This window comes from Anomalospiza imberbis, chromosome 18, assembly GCF_031753505.1.
Source record: "Anomalospiza imberbis isolate Cuckoo-Finch-1a 21T00152 chromosome 18, ASM3175350v1, whole genome shotgun sequence".
Taxonomy (NCBI): Eukaryota; Metazoa; Chordata; class Aves; order Passeriformes; family Viduidae; genus Anomalospiza; species Anomalospiza imberbis.
Window position 1 is genome coordinate 3,252,523 of NC_089698.1, and position 20,969 is coordinate 3,273,491.

A 20,969-nucleotide genomic window follows, 5' to 3' on the forward strand; every position below is an offset into this window, starting at 1 on the left:
GTACAAAAATATGTATTATTACTATGTAAAGTGCTTTGAGGTTTGTAGAAGCCTTGGATTTTAGGACTGGATTTTACTTTGTGGTAAAATGTAACTGTGCTCTTGATGCTGCTAGACGGCATTGGTTTATCACAGAATCACGAGAATCAATTTGGTTGGAAAAGATCTCTGGGATCCAACCCTTGATCGGTCACCAGCTTGTCAACTAAACCACAGCACCAAGTGCCACATCCAGCCTTTCCCTAAGGGGGAGGCGATTCCACCGCCCCCCTGGGCAGCTCCTGATGACCCTTTAGAGTGGAGGCAAGCTGAAATCGGATAAACATTTTAGTTCTGGGGTCACTTACGGCCTGAGCTGGGTGGAAGTGAGGAAAGTACGTTGTCTTGTGCTCGCTCCAGCGAACACTCGAGGAAAACCAGCGACGGGAACTCTGGCAGCCCCGCGCGCGCGGGGCCGGCGGCCGCCTCCGGGTTCTCCCCCGCGCGGGCTCCTTCCCGCCCGGCACCTCCTCCGCAGGTCCCCGCCGGGGTTCCGCGCTGTCCCCTCAGCCCCGACAGCCGCCCGGGGGTCGGACCCCGCTCCCCTCCCTCACGCCCGGGCCGCTCTTCCCGCCGCCCGGGGGTCGGACCCCGCTCCCCTCCCTCACGCCCGGGCCGCTCTTCCCGCCGCCCGCCGTCCCCTCACGGCGCCCGCCCCTCCCCTCCCCTCCCCTCCCCGCCGGCGCCGCGCGTGCGCGGAGCGCGGGCCCCGCCGGGCGGGCGGGCGGAGCCGAGCGGAGCCGCCGAGCGCAGCCGTGCCGAGCCCCGCGCAGCCCCGGCATTGTGCGGGCGGGCGCCCCGACACACGGACCGAGCCGCCGGCCGCGCCGAGCGCCGCGTTCCCCGCCGAGCCCGCCGCCCCCCCAGCAGCATGTCGGGCCGGTCGGTGCGGGCCGAGACCCGGAGCCGGGCGAAGGATGATATCAAGCGGGTGATGGCGGCCATCGAGAAAGTGCGCAAATGGTGAGCGGGCCGCGCCGCGCCGGGACCCCGCGCCCGCGTCCCCCCGCGCCCCGCGCCGGCCCCGCGCGGGTCCGGGGCTCGCCGGCGGCCGCGGGGGGCGGGGAGCCGGCGGCACCCAGCAGCCATTTCGCTCCGGCGAGTCACATGAAGGCGGCGGCGGCGTGTGAGGGCGAGAGGCGGCTCCATTGTGCGGCCGAGCCCCCTCCCCGCCGCCCCCCGCCGCTCCCCGCGGACCCCGGCCCGCCGCCCCTCGCCGCGGGTCCCGGGCCGGGCGCCTCGGGTATGGGCGGGCGGCGGGGTCGGGCCGGGCGCCTCCCGCCGCCGGCCCCTACAAAGGGCCCGAGGAGCGGGCCCGGGGTGGCTCCGCCGCCCGCTCTTCTGGGTGGAAATAGTGCTCGGAGAAGTGTTCTGGAAAAAAAGAAAACACGTTAAGAATACCCCTCTGAAGCTCCCGAGAGTTTATTTTTTGTCGTTGCCTGTTTATGTATTGATTTCACCTCCCGAGTTCCCGGGGTTTGCGCGTAAAAGCGCAGCAAGCCCGAGCGCGATCGTCTCCCACCGACGCTCCGGGAGAGAGCGCGAACTGCCCCTGGAATCTCGCTTAAATCATAAAATTAAAGGTTATACCCCGTGTGAAATAAGTTCCTTTTGTTAGGCCTTCAACGCGTTTTGGTATTTCCCCGCTTTTGTCTTTTTTCCCCCTGCTTTTGTTAGAAAAACCCACACGAGGTGTTTAAACAATACAGTACAGCGGTCGCACCGTGCTCTGCATGGTCGGTCCGGGGATTCGGGATGGCATAAAGAGCAGTGCCGGTGTGACTCAAGAGTGAATGTTTCTTCCAGCAAGTTGCCTGACTGTTCAGCAGTCTCTGTGCGTGTATCTTAAAATACTTTCTTTAAACATTTGGAATCCACGGGGAAATCCCTTGCATTATTGTTACTGTGCATCATTCAGCTGGTTTGCAGCTTTGAAATCAAGGGGACACTTCTATTGTCCTCCTCAGCTACCGCTTTGTTTTCGTTAAAAAAAGAACCAAAGACAGAGTTGAACGTGTTCGTGTTAGAGTGAAATGGATTGTTAAGTTTTAAATGGCCTTGAGCACACGAATGGGCTCGTTGGCGTGAGCCGGACAAAGAATCGGGATGTGTGTCCAGGAGCGCCGGGCACGGGATGGGGATTTCAGAGAATCCAGCCTTTGTGCAGGGAGCCGGAGCAGCCCCAGCTCCGCAGCTCGGGTGGTTTCAGGAACTCTCTTCTACTCGGGTGTTGTTTTTAAGTGCAGTTTGCTGACTGCTGGGCCGGCTTTGGAAGGTCAGAACAATGTGCAGCGGTGTGACAGGACTTTTGTTCCAGCCGCAGCGTGGTTGGATGTGTGGGACTGTTCTGTCTGTAGGTATTTCATTCATGAGCACAGCATGCTCCCTTTGAATCCTGGTTTGTGGAATTCAGAGAGGAGTAGAGACAGAAGCTTGGCCATTCAACAAAATACCTAATTTTTTTTTTTCTTGGCAAGGACTCTCTGCCATCATGCCAGTTGCTATGGCTCTTTCTGTAAAACAGAAATCTTACGGTATAAATAGATTTCTCTCTACATTTTAACCTTCACGATAGACAACTTGCTGTAGAGGGTTCCTGTACAGTCATGCAGTCTTTCTGTTGATTATTGTCAGAAGTATTGATATGACTTTTTATGCGTGCACCTCACGCATAAGTATTTACATAAAGCAATTTTCTTATTTTTAAAGGAATCATGATTTGAAGGTGAATCTCATGTTTAGCCCCCTCCACCTGCAGTTAAATACAGTGGGAAATTAGCTAGAGAGATTCTGTGTTTTGTGGTTTCAGTGTTTTGAGAAGACTTGGCTTGTTAAATTGAACTTTCCACACTAGCAATTCCTGCATCTTCAGAAGAGCCACATCGGCAATTTCCAAGTGTGCAGTTTCATTTGCATAATAGGAGCAATTTGTTGCCATCCACAGCTCTTCTGTGGAAATGCAGCCACTGAAAATTAAAATACCTTGCGTCCAACGTTTCCTAGAAGAGAGTTTTGTGAGACTTGTGTGCTCGGAGCAGCGCGTGCCAGGGTGGGCAGGGAGACGGACGGGGCTGGGAGCTCATCCGAGCAAAGGGTGGCTTTATCCAAGGCATTATCCACCTGTGCAGGTGTGCAGCACCGTGCTGTGCTTGGTGCTCCTGAATCCCTGTGCTGCCACAGGGATGTGCATGTGCGTGCTGGAAGGCAGCTTCCATCAGGGCAGACTTTGTTCCTCAGAAAATCAGCGTTCCTGGGCAGCCAGCGCTTGGATGCTGGTCCCCTGTCTTCCTGTCTGTTCACAGAGCACGTGGCACTTCTGGTTATTGCTGGAACTTAGTAGTAAACAGTGAAGTTGTTACGTTTTTATCGTGAGATTACTGTAACCTTATCTCCTTTGTTTAAACCACGCTCATGAATGAGCATCTGTTTTGGAAAACACCCAGCACGTGGCTTACAGAATACATGGTTGCCTTGTGTTTGTGTGGCAGAAGTGTTAAATTTCCACAGTAAGTGAACAGTTCTACCTTTCTTTAACAGTACTTAAATTCTTCTGTCAGTCTATTTTAAAAAATCCTCTGAGATTATTTTGTCTCAATGAATGGCACAGGATTGGTTTTTTGTCTTTAAAAGTTGATGGGTACATGTAGATTCCAAGTGGGCTCTCAAGAAGAGAGGGGGAAAAAACTGTTGTGCCCTCAACCAGCACTAGAAAAATACTGAAGACACTCCTGGTTTTTGCCAAAGTCTGATTTATTAAATGAGGGAAAATACAGACACCTACTGAGAGACGAGGAAGGAGAAGAAGGAAAGCATAAGTGGTAGGATGTCTTGGGAGGCAGTGAAATAATTTGCCTGGGTACATAGCACTGCTGGACTTTAGGACAGCTGTGCAAACATGTAAGGATGGGGGTCTGGAATACCTGCTGGGGATAGGTAAGCCTGACTTTAGAGAATGCACCAGGAATCAGAAATCCCACTGTGTTCCCTTCCCGTTGAATTGCAGTATTTCTCAGGAGTCCTTTGACCTTTTTCTGACCCATCAAAGCCCTGATCTGTGGCGAGTGATAACACCTTAGGAAGAAGAGGTGAACCTGGACAACTGGTGAAAGTACCTGGAGAAAGTTGAGGGGAAAAGTCCCCACAGGCTGTTTTACCTGGTGCCATTGGCTGGGATCCTGAGCTGTGGCTATTTAGGATTTCTAGGCAGTGCTGCTGTAGCTTTTCTGTTCACTGTCTCCATTCAGACTTGCTAAAATGCTTTTGTGTGGTATGTAATGCTCTGAGATTGAGTTTCTGCAGGTTTTGCTGCTCATGCCTCCTTCTTCAAATAGGCTTTCGCTCTGAAAAGGAGTCATGACACAGAACTCCTTAACATGATGTCTTTGGAAAAAGGCTGTTTGCTACTCTCAGATTGCCTCCCTGCTTTAGCCAGTCTGTGTTGGGTTTTCTCCTAAGACTGTAGTTCAAGCAGTGGTGGTTGAAGTAAAAAAACCCAGTGTATGTGCAGGAATGCACTGAAGTTCTGTCGTGGCCCGAACACTCTGTTACCATGCTTGAATAATGATACCTTTCTTTTTCCTGGCTTATGATTATTTCTTTGTGAGGCAGGATATGCTCTGTGACTTCAGAGGAGGCTGAAGGTAGAGTTTTGGCATGTGTGAGCCGTGGTTCTCCCTGCTGTGAGCAAGGTGCTTGTGGCCACGTGGAACCAAGCAGGGCCTGCTTTAAGCCATGTGTACACTACAGGGGACTCCCGAAATGTGCTGTACTTAGATAAACCCAGAGGGAAGGTGTCTGTGACCACATGTCCTTGTCCAGTGTCTCTACATGGCATTTTATTGTATTTGCAGCCTGTTCAATAAACACCATGTGTGTTTGGGGCTCCTTCATGTTAGTCACTAGACAAACATCTACTCAGCAGTAGGCGTGCTCGGAAAAGCAAGCCCACGCTTCAAAAAATCAGTTTTTGTGCATCCGACAGCACTTTTTGTGTATAATAATGGCATATTCTTTCCCATCCCCTTTCTCTTTTGCTTGATCCCACAGGGAGGTCATAATTCTGTGATTTTCACCAAACTCTGTTGCAATGCAAGTGAGTGTGATGTGATAAATTCAGCATTATGACGTCACTTCGTGATCACCAGCAGAAGATGGGGTATGTGGGAGCAAATCCGTGTGTAAATGCAGATCACTGTGATGAATGGTAGTCATGGGAAAAGGCCAGACAAGTGGGAAAGCCTTTCCTTGAGTGATATATTGGCAGTAAAGGCTTTCTGTGTCTCTGCCATCAAATGTTTCTGGCACTCACTGCTGCTGCAGAAGCTGCCTTGACACTTTCTGTGTAAGTGTAATATACACTGTTGTGTTTGCTCACCCGTATATTACTTCTACACGTGGAATCTGATGTTCATCTGTGGAGCTTTAGTGTTATTAAACAAAGTATAAATATATTTGAAAGTCTTGGGTTATTTAGAATGGGGAATTGAGTATATAATGATGTAAGTTCTGAGATATTAGTATGCCTCAGGCATAAGCCCTGAAGAAGTGTTGAAACTAATGGTTACCCTTTGTACCCTTGGCTGTCCTTTAAATGCTGTGCAGATATAGTTCAGAATTTAAAAATGCTTTTGCACAATTTCAGATAAATGTAAGGGTTTGTTTCTGTTGCACTGATTAGTTTCTGAATTTACTATAATTAAAATATTGAAGACATTTCTCAGTGTGGAAGATTAAAAGAAAAAATATTATTGTATATATTTCAGTTTTGCCATTTTCTGTTGTTGTTACTCCTGAGTCATTCATGGAGAAACAGGAGAGCTTTGAAAACAGGCAAAATGGGTTTTGTTTTTTTGTAAAACTGTGGAGTTTATCAGCTAGACACGGCCGAGTAAAGTTGATAATTGCCACATTTTTAGCCTGATAAAGTGTCAGGTTGATGGTGTTCCATTAGCCATCTTTTCCAGTCCAACAGTCAACATACAGACCAACCTACAGAGAGTAACAGGGGATGGTGCAATAACAGATATTGCTCAGTCATCACTTATCAAAGGTGGAATTGAGTGGTGGGGGTGGAATTCTGGTCAGCATCTTGAGGTGGGTGGGTGCAGCAGACAGGTGAAGGAAAACAGGTTAAGAAACTATTTAAGGTTTCACAACAGACTGAGCACAAGAGTTCCTGAGTTCCTCATTCCTATTCCAGCACTGGGCCAGTGAGGATCTTCTGTGATTTGTGCAGCATTTCCCAAACTGGCTGCCAAGGGCAGCATCAGTAAATTGTCAGTTCTCACTGAGTGAAAAGGAAAGTCCCTGATCAGCAGGTTGGGATCGTGTCTTTGCACAAAAGATTAAAAAGTGAGTCTTCAGAGTAGAAGTGGGTTTGGGGCTTTTGTTTGCTTGTTTGGATTTTGGGTTTTGTTTTGAAATGGTAAGGCAGTAAGTATTACAGATGATATTCTAAGCTTAATTTGCAATAAATGTCATAAATCTTGAAATTATTTTACCCTGTTGATCTTAAATGTCTGAAAGTCATTGCATTTCTTTGTTAACAAATTTGTGTTTGTGCTACCAGTGCTTTTGTTAAGTTTTAGAGGAGGTTGTCTTCTTTTTTTCTTATTAATTCTTTCATGGTCTTAAACTGTCAATACTGTAAATACTTACACAAGTAAAATATTTGCATAATAGCACTGTGATGTTGGGTTTTCTGCCATAAGTGTTTGCAGGACTGGGATGTTGGTGTACTTCCATCACAAAATATTCTTATTCCCGTTGTTGTCTGAATTACTGTGTATTGAAATCAGTTAAAAAATCCCTAGAGCTGAGGGTTAGCAAAACTTAAAGTGGTAAGAAGCTCAGAAGAGTTAAAATGTCAGGGCTAACTTTAATACTAGAAGGAAAAAGTTACTAATATAGGTTTCCTCCTGTGTTCTACAGTCTGTCCAGTGAAGATGCTGTGTGAGGCTGCTTTGAGATGCTAACAGGTATCTTGAACTTTTGGTTTTCCAGTGCAGCATCTCTAAGTAATATTTTGCTGTAGGAAAAGACTAAAATCTTGATTTTTAAAAAAAAGCATTTATTCACCTCTCCCCACACCCAAAACAAAACCCCAGCTGGTTTTATTTCCATTATTTCAAAGGTTTTCTTAAGTAGAAATAAATCTGGTTTGTCTTGTATCCTTAAAAAAACCCAAATTATATCATGATCATCTCGTCACAATTAAGTATGCTCTCATTATTGACATGCCCTCATCTCCACTGTCATTTTTATCGCATGTAGAGCGCCAAATTAGAGTGAAATTGGATTTTGACATATTTAGCCACCTAGTGTACCCAAATGGCTGTGTCTAAACACATTGAGGGAACACTGCTCCATGACGAGCAGTGGGAAAGAAATTAATTTGAAATAGTTGTGGACTTCAATTAAAATATCATGGACAGGGCCAAAATGTGTCAAATACATTTATATACAGTTCCGTTTTGCTTTTGTTCTTAATTAAACAGGAAAATGCCTCTTCTAAAGGGAAAATATAAGATTGGCTTTAGTAGCTAAAACAAATAGGAGGATTTGTGACATTTGTACAGTGTGGCTGCTTTTGATTCTGGAGGCCCTTTCTAAAAATGGAACTATCACATATATATAAATATATGTATTTGGAGTCACATCCAGCTTCTCCCATCCTGCAAAGAACATTTTTTATTTTTTTAATCTATAACTGGATCCCAAATCTATTATTTAAATGTATTTATGGGAAAAAATAAAAGCCTGAGATCTCATGCCAAATTAATTTCAGATGTTCCTGAATATTTAATGGAATCGGTCTTTGTTGTTAACTTTTAATCGATCCATTTGCAGAGCTGCATTGCAAACCCAGGAACCAGCAGTGGTAATCTGTGACCTGAAAACTGATCCCAGAAACGTGATGAAATTTCTCTGGCATTGTGGACCTTCTTTAAATCCCTGATGTGCAGAGCTCAAGGAGTGCATCCCTCAGCCTCAGCATCCCTGTCCACCCCAGCCCTGGGAGCCCCGAGGCAGAGCCACCCTGCAGCCACGTGTCCTTCACCTTTTGTCGGTGTCACCATTCACGGCTGGCAGGCTCTGCACGCAGCGCCCAGGCTGTGCTTTCCCCTCTCTGCTAGGCTCAGCCTTGCCTTTCCCCAGAGCTGGGCTCTCCAGAGTCTGCGTTCTGCACCACGGCACTGATTGCTCCCCGTGAGGCTCTTGTTCCTACAGCTGGAATTGCAGAGCTGTCTGTCAGGGGTGTGGAGTGAGCATTAAATTGCCAGCAGCAAATTTCTGCCCCCCAAATATACCTCAGATGGTCAAAATGCATCTAGATTTCTAATCCCATTAAACAGCTTCATGACAATCAAAACACACTGGTCTGTCTAAACCCTCTTCTGCTGTCTAGAAACTTAAGCGAAAATTGTAGGCATTAAATCTGCATTTTCAATTGCTGTTCTTCTTAACTTTATCTTTAATCCAGATCTTATTACTGCTACTGCAGTTACTCACCCAGTCAAGTAACAGCCCTGAGAAATCTGGAGGTTAGCAGTGCTCTAGCAAGTTGTGAAATGCAAAGAACAATTTGCACAATGCAGTGCTAAAGACGATGTAATAGAGATCATCCTACTTAATATAGCCTGTTTAAATTCTTGACAACTTACAATAGTAGATCACTCTCTTCTGGAGCTGAGGTTTAACTTCTCCTGCATTGTAATTTTTTAGGGAGAAGAAGTGGGTGACAGTTGGCGACACATCCCTAAGGATTTACAAATGGGTACCAGTAACAGAGCCTAAAGTGGATGATGTAAGTATCCTGCAGTATCTTGCTTTTTCCAGATGTAGATGCTCCTGTTTAGGCAAAGCCGAAAGAAATACTCTTTGGTTTTCATTGAGCCTTTAAGCTAAGACTGGTGTGGGTCTTGGAAGCTCCAGGGGGATGTTGATCTCTACAGCAAGTGATGTTGATTGGTGAGTGTGTGACAGTCTCCCTGGAGTCAGCTGGGATCAGTTCTCAGATAACTGTTAAACATGCAGCTGAAACTGAGTTTGAAACCTCTCTCTAACTAACTGGGAGGCACGGAGGGAAAGTTAGGACATGGATTATTTTTCCCCTCTTTGTGCCTGGTGATTTAAAGAAAGCAGCTGGTTTGGAACAGGGCAGAGAACATATTCTATGTGTGCATCACTGCTGTTTTGCTCAAAACCAGGTGGAAGACACTTGACATGAGTGTAAGAATATCCTGTGGAGCTGGGATCACTTGTATTAAGATGTCCAGCCAAATAATACAGCAGCACACGCTTCTGTTGTCACGTGTGTTTTCTCTTGATAAATGTTCTGTCTGTGCATCCTGTTTATGTTGTGTGCACTGTGTGGTGTAAAAAGAAGTGTAAAAATCAAAGTTGATAGGACTTAAAAATTGTTTTTTTAAAATGATTGTTGCTCTCCTCTTATAAATTGTAATATTGTGACAGAGAGAACACTAACCCATGATACCACAGTAAATGAATGACACAATAGAAAACATCCTAAGTTTGCTACTCTTTCCTTGGGCTGTCAAGTGCTTTTACTTTACCTGAAATATGAGTGAAGACCTATTTGGAAAAAAACTTCTATATTAATAGTTGTGTGAAATGGTGGTTTTTCAGACAAGACAGTGTCATGACCTTGTCTTACTCAGACTCCAAATTTAAGACCTTTTTTTTTTTAATTAGGATTGCTTTAACTGAGTTTGTTTCTTTCTGTGCTTTGGTTGTCCCACAGATTTCAGGGACTGTCAGAGTTGTGGTAAACCTCAGGGGTTCTTCCAGTGCTTGGGCAGCATCTCTCTGAAGTTCCCCCTTGGGAATTGGGAAACCTGTCCATTCTTTCTACTTGTCAAATGTTTGGTGTTGATTTTATTATTTATAGTACATAGTGGGGGAAATTGTGCTATGTGAGAGGGAGTGCAAGGTTTAGGATATTTAGGCTCAGGGCTTCTGGCAGTTGTTTCCCTGATGTTCAGCTGTGCCTGCAGGATGGGTGCTGTGGGACTTGAAAACAGAATTTCTAAGTGAGCTTCTGGAGGAATTTTCAAGGTCACTGCTACTCAAAGTCAGGTTCTCTATTATGAAGAATGGGTTTATATAATGGTTTCTGTGTGCAGAGTTTAATTGTGTTCCCTAAGTCATCATCTCCCGGTTGAGGCTCCAGATTTGCTGAAATTGGGACACTTGTTTAAGACCAGTTTTGCTGGTGTCCTACAGTCATGTTTTTCTTATTTCAAGTAGAGGCTGTTGTGCAGCTGCAGTTTCAGTTCAAGCTGTTTCAGGCTTGATGTTGGCAAGGTTTCTGTCCTGCAGCTCTGGAAATTCTCACAAATCACACAAGCATGTAGATTTTAACAGTAAGTACCAGATAGGGATAATTTTGTCTATTAAATTTTGTTGTGGACATCTTTTTATATCAAATTTGATCCACTCTGAAGGACCAGACAGTATATTTGCTTTTCACTAAAATAGGAGAGTGGTACCTTCCCCTATTTCAAATGGAAATTGTCTTTGATTTTGGTGAGCAGAAATTAAATTACTTCCCCCCTCACGTGTTGCTGCTTAGACACTTTGACATTTCTCTGCACTACAATTAGCTTGGCTCTTCCTCCTCCTGGTTGTGGAAGGCTGTTCTGGAGCCTCACCACTCTGATGGTTAAACCTCTTTAAAAAACACCTGTCAGCTTAAATTGCTCACAGTCACTTTCAGTGTTTCTTTTGTGGCAGAAGTGTTCTTTTTACCTTTAAAAAACAACAAAACCAGACCTGAGAGAGATTGTGACCCCTCTGACCCCCTTTCATTTTGCAAAGGCAAAGAAGTCCATGTGCTCTCACCTCTGTTTCATGCATCAGTGAGTAAAATCTGGCTTCTCTAAGTAAAAATGCAGTTTAGAAATAAGCTTAATCATCTGTTTAAAATATAGAGAAAGTCCCTCCAGATATCACTTGTTGAATTTCTTCTGCAGTCTTAGACAGTATTTGATTGTAGTTCAGTTCCTTCCCTCACTGGAGGACGGTCTCTGTCCAAAAGGGTGGGCTGAGAACATTCTTCCTGGAGTCAGGCTTTGAATTGTCTCCTCAGCAGCAGGATCTCCAAAAGCAGTGCAGCTGGCTCTTTTTCCTGTGAGACTGATTACATCACCTCCTAATTGCAAATGCTGCATCCCTTAGCAGGCACAGATTCCCCACGTGATGGATGCCACGGTCCCTTCCTTTGTTTTCATCTTCGTGGGCTTGGGAGCAGGTTGGGACCCGCAGCTCACGCAGGGCTGTCGTGCTTGTGCTCTTTGGTTTAGGTCAATCTGATTTTTCTTAATCCATCCTTCAGTTTTAATGAAGAAACAACATTAGTTGTAGAGGAGGAGGAGGTTTCATATGAGATTGTGAGCTGTTCTGACAGAAGTGCTGAGTGGGGAGGGTTTTACACAGCAATGTGGGTTTCTCTGCATGGCCATAGTCTCATTTGTGTGTGGTGCCTTTTGTTTTTCAGAAAAATAAGAATAAGAAAAAGGGCAAAGATGAAAAATGTGGCTCTGAAGTGACCACTCCAGAGAACAGCTCCTCCCCAGGGATGATGGACATGCATGGTGAGTGGGAGAAGGTCAGACCCAATTCCCCTCTTACACTGCTGTGAAAGTGTAAGCCAACAACCTCAGATTCTCCACTGCTCTGATGTATGGACTTGAATCAAAATGGAAAGTACCATCAGATACTCACTTGGTACCTTGGACCTTTCTTCTGTGGATGTACTAACAGTTGTTTAAACGCCATTTATAGATGGGCTATGTGTATAAGGGAAAAAATTGTTAGTGGAGTTAAATATGAAAATAAAATTAGAAATATCTACCATTGGAAGCACTGCACTCAGGTGCAGTAATGCCTCAACAGAGTTTGCTGTTGGAAGAACCAAAAATCTCCCAAAGGCTCAGTGGGACCTACTATAATTTAGGCAGGTTTTGTACTTATTAGCTCTCTTACTGATCAAGGTCAAGAGAATTCTGCAAGAGCCAAGAAAGCAAGCTCTGGTTCTGTGGTGCCTTCCTCCTGCTGCAGCTTGATGAAATTAACTGCTCAAGAAAACATTTTTTGTTTGCCAGTCAGGCACTATGAGGTCAATTTTATTTCACTTTAATTTTTTTCTAAATGTGACTTTTGAGTGTTAGCCTGGTGTTTATTACAGAGCAGCTTGCACAGCTCAGTTCTGCTTCAGGTTTTTACCTTCTGGGTGTTTGGATAACAATTATGGCTGAGAACACAGCACTGTTTGAGCTGATAAGAGAGGATCACTTTTTAGTGGGTTGTAAATTTTTAATTTCAGTTTTATTTGCATTTGTGCTGCCTCATGGTTGCTTTTTGCAGTGCTGACAGCAAGTGTGGTCTTGCAGTATAAGGAATGAACAGGGGTTTTGCAGATCTGGATTCATTTTTCATCTATTTCAAACCTTTTAACTTTTGCCTTTGTCAGATAATTTAATTTTTTTAAGTCTTGATTCTCCCTCCATGAGGTGAATATACTACTTGCTTTTTTATCACTTATCGCCTGTGTTTTTAACTGTACCATTTCACACTGTACAATTTTGTGATAAACTTAACCTGAATTGATTTCAGGCTGCTCTGGAGAGAGGTGGTCCCAGCAGCAGCTCTGTGTTCCTGAAGTCTTTTGGATTTAATGGTTGTACAGATGCAGAGGGAGGTGGATTGACTTGTATTCTAGTAATTTAATTCATAATATTTTGCAGGGTTAGTTTTCTTTAGGGAACAGGAACTTCCCTCTTGGTTATCCAGGGATGTTAGTCTGGCTTAAAGGAAGTTGCACCCCAGTGCTATGTGTAAAATAACAGCTGAGCTACTTAAACCACTGTCACAGGGAGAGGGCACAGGCAGAATATTTCCTGTTAACTACAGATGTGTGCTGCAGAAGATTACTGTGATCCAAGTCTTTGAGGACTGGAGAATATTCTGGACAATTATCACTCAGAAACTGTTGATGTTGGGACTGGATGTTACATTTCACCTTGAAGGGTTTTTTTTTTTTTTTTTTTTTTTTTTTTAACCTTCAGGACTCAATTCAAAAATATCTGCTTATCTGAACATTGGAGTGATGGGTATTTGGAAATCTGCAGCATGAACTTACTTAGCCCTGTGTTATATGAGACTGCCACTTTGGTTGATCTTGTTTACTCATACTACAAAATTCTGGGTTCTTTTGCATCAGATCTGAGTAAAACACTCTTTGTTTTAATGTATAAAATTAGAATTAGATTTTTAGTAACTGCTTGAAAACTCATTAGGCTGGTGTGGAAAAAGTTGGATGTGAGTCTAAGTGATTGCACTTGATCCCTAATGAGCTGAATTATATCACGTGTTATCAGGGGATAATGTAGAAGAATTAAGGTGTGCTTTGTATCTTGTCAAATCAAACTTTGTTGCTTTTCACTCTTCTGTTCACAGATGACAATAGCAACCAGAGTTCAATAGCTGATGCTTCTCCAATAAAACAGGAAAACAGCAGTAATTCTAGTCCAGCACCAGAGCAGAACTTGGCAACACAAGCAGACGGCACTGAAGTCAAGTCTGACGAAACTCAGGCAGAGGCAAAGGAGCAGCCTGGTTCAGAAGGTGAGCTGGGAGGGCCGTTTGAAAGCCAAACAAAAAAAGTTATCCTTTAGCGTGTTATTTATTTGCTTATCCACTTTAAGAACTGGAAAATAATAATTTGAAAGAGATGTTTTTTGAATTCTCAGCATCTGTGTGAAAATGGGCCACAGTTTCTCTGACCTGCTGGTGGTCTTTCATACGACTGGAAAGGTCACACTGACATTCAGGGGTCTTTTCAGAGAGAAACAAACAAAATACTGGTTTATTGTTCTCAAATCTCAGTCTTGAAAGAAGAAATAATTTAAAATCATCTTTGAAATGACTGCTACCATGTAATCACACAAGTCCTGGGAGGTATTAGTTTGTGTAGATCTCTGGAAGTTGATGACTTAGTGGGACAGTAAAATAGAGGTGAGATACTTTGAAATTACTTTTTTAGTTGTGTAAACCATAATGCAAGCTTTCTTTACTCTTAACCCTGCTTGCTACTTATTCAAAAGTTAGCTCTGATTTCTGTCCTAATTTTCTGAAAGTATTACAAGATTCTATTGCAGTTGTGGACAGATTAAAAATACATGTGGGTTAAGGGATTGTTCTGACCCTCACTCTTTAAATGGTATTTTGGGTAATTGAAACATGCTCTGTATTTATATTCTTGGGAAGATAACTTTCTTTGTCCTATTGTAACAGATAAAAGATGTCCTTAACACCAGTCTAATGATTTGGTTGTGGAATTCTTCCCATACCAAAGCAATTAAATTAGGCCCTCCTGATTTAGTTCTTCACTCAGTAGATCCACTGACCAATTTAAATTTAGAACTTTTATCTTGGTAATGCCAGAGTGGTTAAATATGTTAAGTGTTGTCATTGTTAACTAGGGTTAAAATTTGACAAAAGATTAATCACCAAATTGGAATAAATCAGAGCAAATAATACCTCCACTTGCATATTTGGCCACAGTAAACAGTAAGGATTTACTCCTTGGTCTAATATTGTCTGAACCTGCTTACATGAACCTGTTACACAGCATGCGCGTTCCCCTGGTTAAATTAAGGTTCAGGGAAAATCATACCAAGTCCTCTGGATTAGTTCCAGAGCCAGGTATTGTAGAATGAAAGGGAGACATAATGGCAGAAAATATCTGTTATTAATGCAGAGGTTTTCAGTTGGTTAAATGCTGTGTTAAACAATTTATTAAACATTTATCTACCTTGTTTTGATCAGTCAGAGCCCTGCAATTGGGACATTATTCAGCTGGACAGGGTTAATGACCTTGCCTGTGTATCTCATGTTACTCCACTGAAATGAGGGAGGTTCCTGTAAGCCACTTTGTGTGGTCACAAATGCTTAATGAGGAATTCTTAAATAAAACAAGTGGATTCAAAGCGTTCTGCTGTGTGAACAAGTCCTGCAGGCATTGGAATAGCTTGAGGCTTGGTGGTTTAAGGTATGGATCCCCTTGCCCAAAGGTCAGCAGCAGGCTGAGTGTTTCATCAGGAGCAGCTGGAAGAGAACAGCGGTGATGAGCTGGGGCTGGCTTTGTCACAGGGAGATGGCAACATGGCCAAGTGCTCCTGAGCTCAGTAGGGGCTGAGAGATACACAGCAAAAATCACAGCTCACATTTCTTTGGACCCCTGGGACTTGTTACTTTATCAGCATGAAGATGCTTTTCTGGTGAGACATGGACAGAAAGAGGTTTCTGCCTGAGTTCACTGAATGTGATCTTTGAGATGGTCGTGATGAGCATCACTTTGTCTTGAATTCAGAAATGCTTGTGATGCTTTTTATACAGTACACCACAAAAATATCCATTACTCATTGGTTATGGCACCTTCATTAACCAAAACTGTCCAACAATTTTGTTTGATCTTGCATTTCTCTTTATATGGAATAAATTCTTATAATCTTTGAGTCAAGGATCTAGGAATACATTTTACATGCCCCTGTCCCCTGTTTAAATAAATGGGTGCTTTAACCTCGAGTCTTCTCTAAGTCTTGTTTTGAGAGAGAGGAGGGTTTAAAAAAACAACCAACCAACAAAAAAACCCCAAAACAAACCAAAACCCAGTGAAAGCTGGAAGCAAGTAACAGCTATAATAGGCTGGAGGACTTCTTCACACCTGTCCACCAGAATTAAAAATTAGGGCTTAAGCTAGTTACCTGAATTTCTAAATTCTATCTCAAATATCTTATCAAGGAAAAAAAAAAGGATTTTAAATATATGGCTGAATTTTGATTCAGGTAACTTTATTCTCTCTGCTTAGCCACAGATTTTTAGATCCATCATTTGTAACACTTCAGCCTTTTGCTTCTGGTGTGAAGGAATTCCCATGCAGTCCAGACTGGTTTGCTGAGGGCTCAGAAATCCTCTTTGAGACTGTGCAGGAGCTTGGCTCCCTCTAGGGTCTGATCCCAGGGTCTGTGCTCCAGCGGCAGGAAGGAAAAGGAGAAGCTCAGGCAGCAGCTGATTGTGATCCTGGAGTTTGAGCTTAATTCATCATATTCATACACTTGTTGTGTGTGTTTTCATAATGGTTACAGTGTGGGTGAAATGGATGTGCTGGGGATGTTGCTGATGGGAAGACATCCTGGAAACCTCCTGCCGAAAGCTTTCAGTTGTTTGTTTAAAATTATTTCTTGCCATTTCAGATACCTCTGATGAACAGAATTCACAGTCTTCAATGGAGAATTCCATGAATAGTTCAGAGAAAGCAGAAATTCAGTCCTCTGGAGAAAATGATTTAATTACAGAGGCATCTAAAAACTCTCAGGTAACTTTAAGTGCAAATGCCTGATTGCATGGATTTTGGAAGAGTTTATTTTTATTTAAAAGCAAATAGAAGGAGGACAGTTGTGTATTTCCATTAATTTCCAAAGTGAGGACAGTAAAGCAGCTGTAGAGTATTAAAATGTGCCTGTTCCTGGTTTTGTGGTCCAGGTGGCTGGCTGCTTGAATCTCACAAAGTTGGAGCAGTAAAACCAGATTGGTCTGATGGATTTCTTGGTTTCTTAAACCAGACCATGTTTGTAAGTGAATATTAACATTTTACATTAATAAATTGCTTGGAACAAACCTACTGGACCCTTTGAGGACCATTCAGAAGTAGAACACCTTCTAAAAAGGTAAATGTTTATGGCAGTTAGGAGAGTTAATTTCTGGATGTTTGGGTGTTTGTTTACTCACTGAAACACTGCAAAATTCTGGGTGGTTGGGAGGAAGAAATTATCCTTGCAGTTGTGCCCTTCTCAGGGCAGGACAAGGGCTGATCCTCAGGCAGAGCCCTGCTCCTCCAGTTTTCCTGTGGGTCCTCAGTTTCGGTGCACCCTCCATCGAGGCTGTTCCTTGGAATATTCACTGTGGCTTTTAGCCTGGAACTAGAATTTTGCTCCTTGTAGATGACAACAAGTGCAGAGATGCTGAGGTAAGCTGTCAGTAGAGGAGTGATTTAAGGCAGCACTGAGACATGTTCTGGCACCCAGGGATGCTTTGTCTGGGACACATCACACGCTGGGGAATTGGTTGGTGCTGTTTGTTTGATGTTTGTGGTGCCTGAACTTCAGTGCAATGATAACGTGGCTGTTTTTCTTTTCCCCCTCATTAAGGACTCTGAAGGAGTGCCACCTTCTAAAAAGATGAAAGTAGAGGCTTCCCAACAAAATGTTGAAGAGATTTAGACTATAGATTTTTCTGGTCAGTTTTTATGTAAGGTACATCAGTGGGCTTAATTATAGAACAACCTTACTTAAGCATCTTCTCTTGGATGAGGACAGAACTCCTAACTTTTCAAGTTACCATGCAAAAATCCAAGAAAGCCTAACAAAGGTTTAACTTCTCAGACACTGAAAACTTTTTCCTGTGAAACAAACATTGAGAACTTTTAAGTTACTGTCTCTGAATTGGTTGGAGTAAACAACTCAGGAGGGGTCTACGCACTGTTTCTAAAGTCAAAATTACAATTATGTTGCTGCTGTATTTTTTTTTTTTCATTTCTCTATTTAACATTGTAAGATATTTAAGGATGGTACAGGTCAGGTATTAGCTTTCATGTGAAGTTCATTGTTCTGGCGTGATGTCTGCTTTTGTTTTGTGCCTTGTGTTCTGAAAACAGTGCTAACTTTTAAAAGTTGTTTTGCAACTGTCTCCTTTGCAAAGTGGCCTATGTTTGCATAATGCCATGTAGTAAGGCTTTTTTTTTTTTTTTGGGTTTTTGTTTTGTTTTTTAAGTTTTAAATCCCTGGTGCTTAAATTTTTAAACAACTACAAATCAGGAAGCCATTTTCACTCTTGGAGTCCAAGGAGAAAAAGGAGCTTGATGTTTTATTTTAGCAGCTATAGCGGAGATCTTTTATTGAATGCATGGCATTCGCAACTGTAAATTTGGTCTTCTAAATACTTAACTTCATCAGAAGTTAACATGATCTGTTTACCATTTATAGTCCAGATCTGAATAGATGTTATAACACAGGCACTTAAAATACTTACGTATTAGGTCCAGATCTCTGTACTGGGTACAACTTGCTTTACAGGAAAGTTCCACTATGTACATAAATAGGATCAAAGGGATTGATGCACAGTGAGTTTGTTTTCAATTGGTCTTTTTTGATATCATGTTTTCACTGAACTGGATTTCATTGTACTGTTTCATTATGAGATGTTTACTTCTATGTTCCAGGAAGATACTGTACGGGGGTGGGGGGGGTGTTTCCTTATTCTCTTTCAGCAAGTCTTGTAAATAAGCCTTGTTGTTTCCATAGTCCAGTTCCTAACTCCAGTTAGGAATGTTCCTTCTCTTCCAATTAACGTTGAAGTGTGCTTATGCTAAACTAATGGAAAGGCACAAGGTAGGTGCAGCTCCCCTCAAACTCCTGGCAAGCAGAAGTGTGGAACCATCTGCATCAGGTCACGAGGGTCTGGTCTTCCAGTGGTATTTGTACTTCCAGGGAATAAACCCTGATCTCCCACTTCCATGCACACACATCCATCCATGTGTCCATCCGTGCTGCTGGATCGGGCCCTTGCTCTGTCTTCTCCTGGTGTGGGAGATGGAACTTGCAATTTGAAATGCAGTCTCACAGCTCTGGAAATGGTTGCGTGTAGTTTGTAAGCTGAAAAACTGTAAATACTTTTTTAGACGAGGAAAAAAAAAAAGAAGTTGCTTCCAGTTGATAACGTTTTTTCATAAATTAGATTTGTGAAGCCTATATAGGTCTGAATTCTCCAATAGTGAAAATGGCTTGCACTTAGACTACTGCATTACATTTGCAATTACCACTTTATTAGGAAAAATAATGAGGAACTGGGGGGAGGGAAAAGGGGAGGGAGGAGTGGGGAGCCAATACTGACTTTCAGTAAGATGTTTGTAGGATTGAACCCCAAATAACCTATGACACTCAACTTTTCCTTTATGTTGAAATAAAACATTTTGGATTTTAACTGAATAAAATTGGATTGCAAATCATTCATGAAAACAGCGTGCTCCCTAATAAGATTTTGGGATTTCTGGTCTGATCATGAAGTCCATTAGCATTCTGAAAATAAGGAAATGAGGAGCCAAAAACGGAATTTGCACAATATATGCAATGAAACGGTAGAATTCTCTCTTGAATTGTGTGTATGCCTAAAATGTGGATAACTGGTCCATGATGATTGATTTGTATGTATATTACATTCAGATTTAAGTGATATTTTGTGAGAAGTTCTATTGATATATTAAATGGGCAAATCTAGAAAGATTCAAACTTTTAAATATTTTTGATTTACTAACTTTTCATTATTCTTAATGCTAAAACAAAACAAATTGATGCCACCTTTGACAAGTAGTCGTGTTTACTAATCCCTCTCTTCAGGTGCATCGCAGCAAGTTTTTAATTTTCATTTTGTAGATGTTTCCAAGGGAGTAAATAGACTTTTCATTTAGGAACTAATTCCTGTACTTTAGGAAGAAATAAAATATATAAATAGCACTAAAAATACCTCAAATTTTTCATTAGATAGAAGCATTTATTGGCATTATTGACATCAACAGGTTTAATTATAAACTTCCTTTTCTCTCCTGTGGCTTCTGCTCAGAACTGTTCATTGTTCTGTGGCTAATGAGACAAGGCATCATAACCATCTTCCTAGAGGCTTTATTTCTGAGGTAGAAATCCTTCATTTACAGGTTCTACAGAATGCATTCAGATCTTTTATTTTAACCAGAGATTCTAATGACAACAGACAACTGAACAAGCAGATAGATTTGGGTTCCTTAGACCTGTTATTGTCAGTCTCTGAGGGAAGAGACTTTGACATTATCTGGTATGAAGAAATCCAAAATAGTGTATAAGACTGTTATTAGTCTTTTTTTGAAGTGCCTGATAACATTTATGGGCCAACGGATGTGATTGAACACATTTTAATGCCAGAAAGTACAGATGGGACCAAACCAGAACATGGAATTCAAATCCACTGAGGTTTGAAACCAAATCTAAATCCAGCTTTTTTTGGCTTGGACCTATCTCTACCCAAAACTTGTTTTATGAACTCACTGTAAAAGGGTTTATTGAAAGCATTGAGAGGTGGAGCAGGAGGAGAGACTTTTTTCAAGATGACTGAAAGTTCTCATACAGCTGATGTTTTAGAAATAGTGCAAATATCAAGAAGTGCTTCCTTGCTACAATGCTGAATGTTGGAGCTTCAGTTACAAATAAATAAATAAAAAAATAACAAAAAATATGAAAAAAAAAAGAAACTAGAAGCAAGCAAGTAATTTAGCTGAGTTTGTGGAACATGTGGGAAGGCCTTCCGGATAATCGATTTACTCAGCCAAACATTTTATAGCAGAACTATTCCTTGGAATTTTTATGCTTGGGAAAGTAGTTGTTAAACATTCCAAAAAGTGCTGGCACTTAGAAAACAACAACAAAAAATAAAATCAACAAGGCAGTATAAAATATCGGTTTTGGGTGGCTATCTTCATAAGCATTGTCATGTTTTGGAATGTTCTTTATCTCTAAGGGCCTGTTAGAAGGTGTAAAGAATTTTGTTTTCTTCAATACCTAATCGTTTTCCATCTTATGATTTGTGTGTGTGTGTTGTACAGCAGTATAATTTTTCACTTATTTATTCCATCGGTAGTTATGGTTTGTACAATGTACAATGGTTTCATTTCAAAATAAAATAAAAAATCACAACATGAATGCTGTGTGAATAATTTTTATCAAGAAACCTAATCTCAGTTTGGTTTGTTTTGTTGGCGTTTTTTTTTTTTTTTTTTTTAAATTTGCAATAAATTCCTTTTTTTATAAATGGTATTTTTAAAT

General features: G+C 42.2%; 1 protein-coding gene across 3 annotated transcripts; it reads left to right on the forward strand.

Moving 5' to 3' along the window:
* Positions 1–749: 749 nt before the first annotated feature.
* Positions 750–20,398, forward strand: BCL7A (BAF chromatin remodeling complex subunit BCL7A). 3 transcript variants are annotated; one of them, XM_068208488.1, is made up of 9 exons: positions 973–1,002; positions 5,086–5,194; positions 6,970–7,016; positions 7,888–7,918; positions 8,764–8,845; positions 11,558–11,654; positions 13,519–13,686; positions 16,317–16,438; positions 17,271–20,398. In XM_068208488.1, the coding sequence occupies exons 3-9, from the start codon at positions 7,007–7,009 to the stop codon at positions 17,340–17,342; spliced, it is 582 nt and encodes a 193-aa protein (XP_068064589.1). In that variant the 5' UTR covers positions 973–1,002; positions 5,086–5,194; positions 6,970–7,006; the 3' UTR covers positions 17,343–20,398. The 3 variants fall into 3 exon arrangements, with proteins under 3 accessions (XP_068064588.1, XP_068064590.1, XP_068064589.1); XM_068208489.1 differs by lacking the exons at positions 6,970–7,016; positions 7,888–7,918 and having other exon boundaries at positions 758–1,002; XM_068208487.1 differs by lacking the exons at positions 5,086–5,194; positions 6,970–7,016; positions 7,888–7,918 and having other exon boundaries at positions 750–1,002.
* Positions 20,399–20,969: the final 571 nt, after the last annotated feature.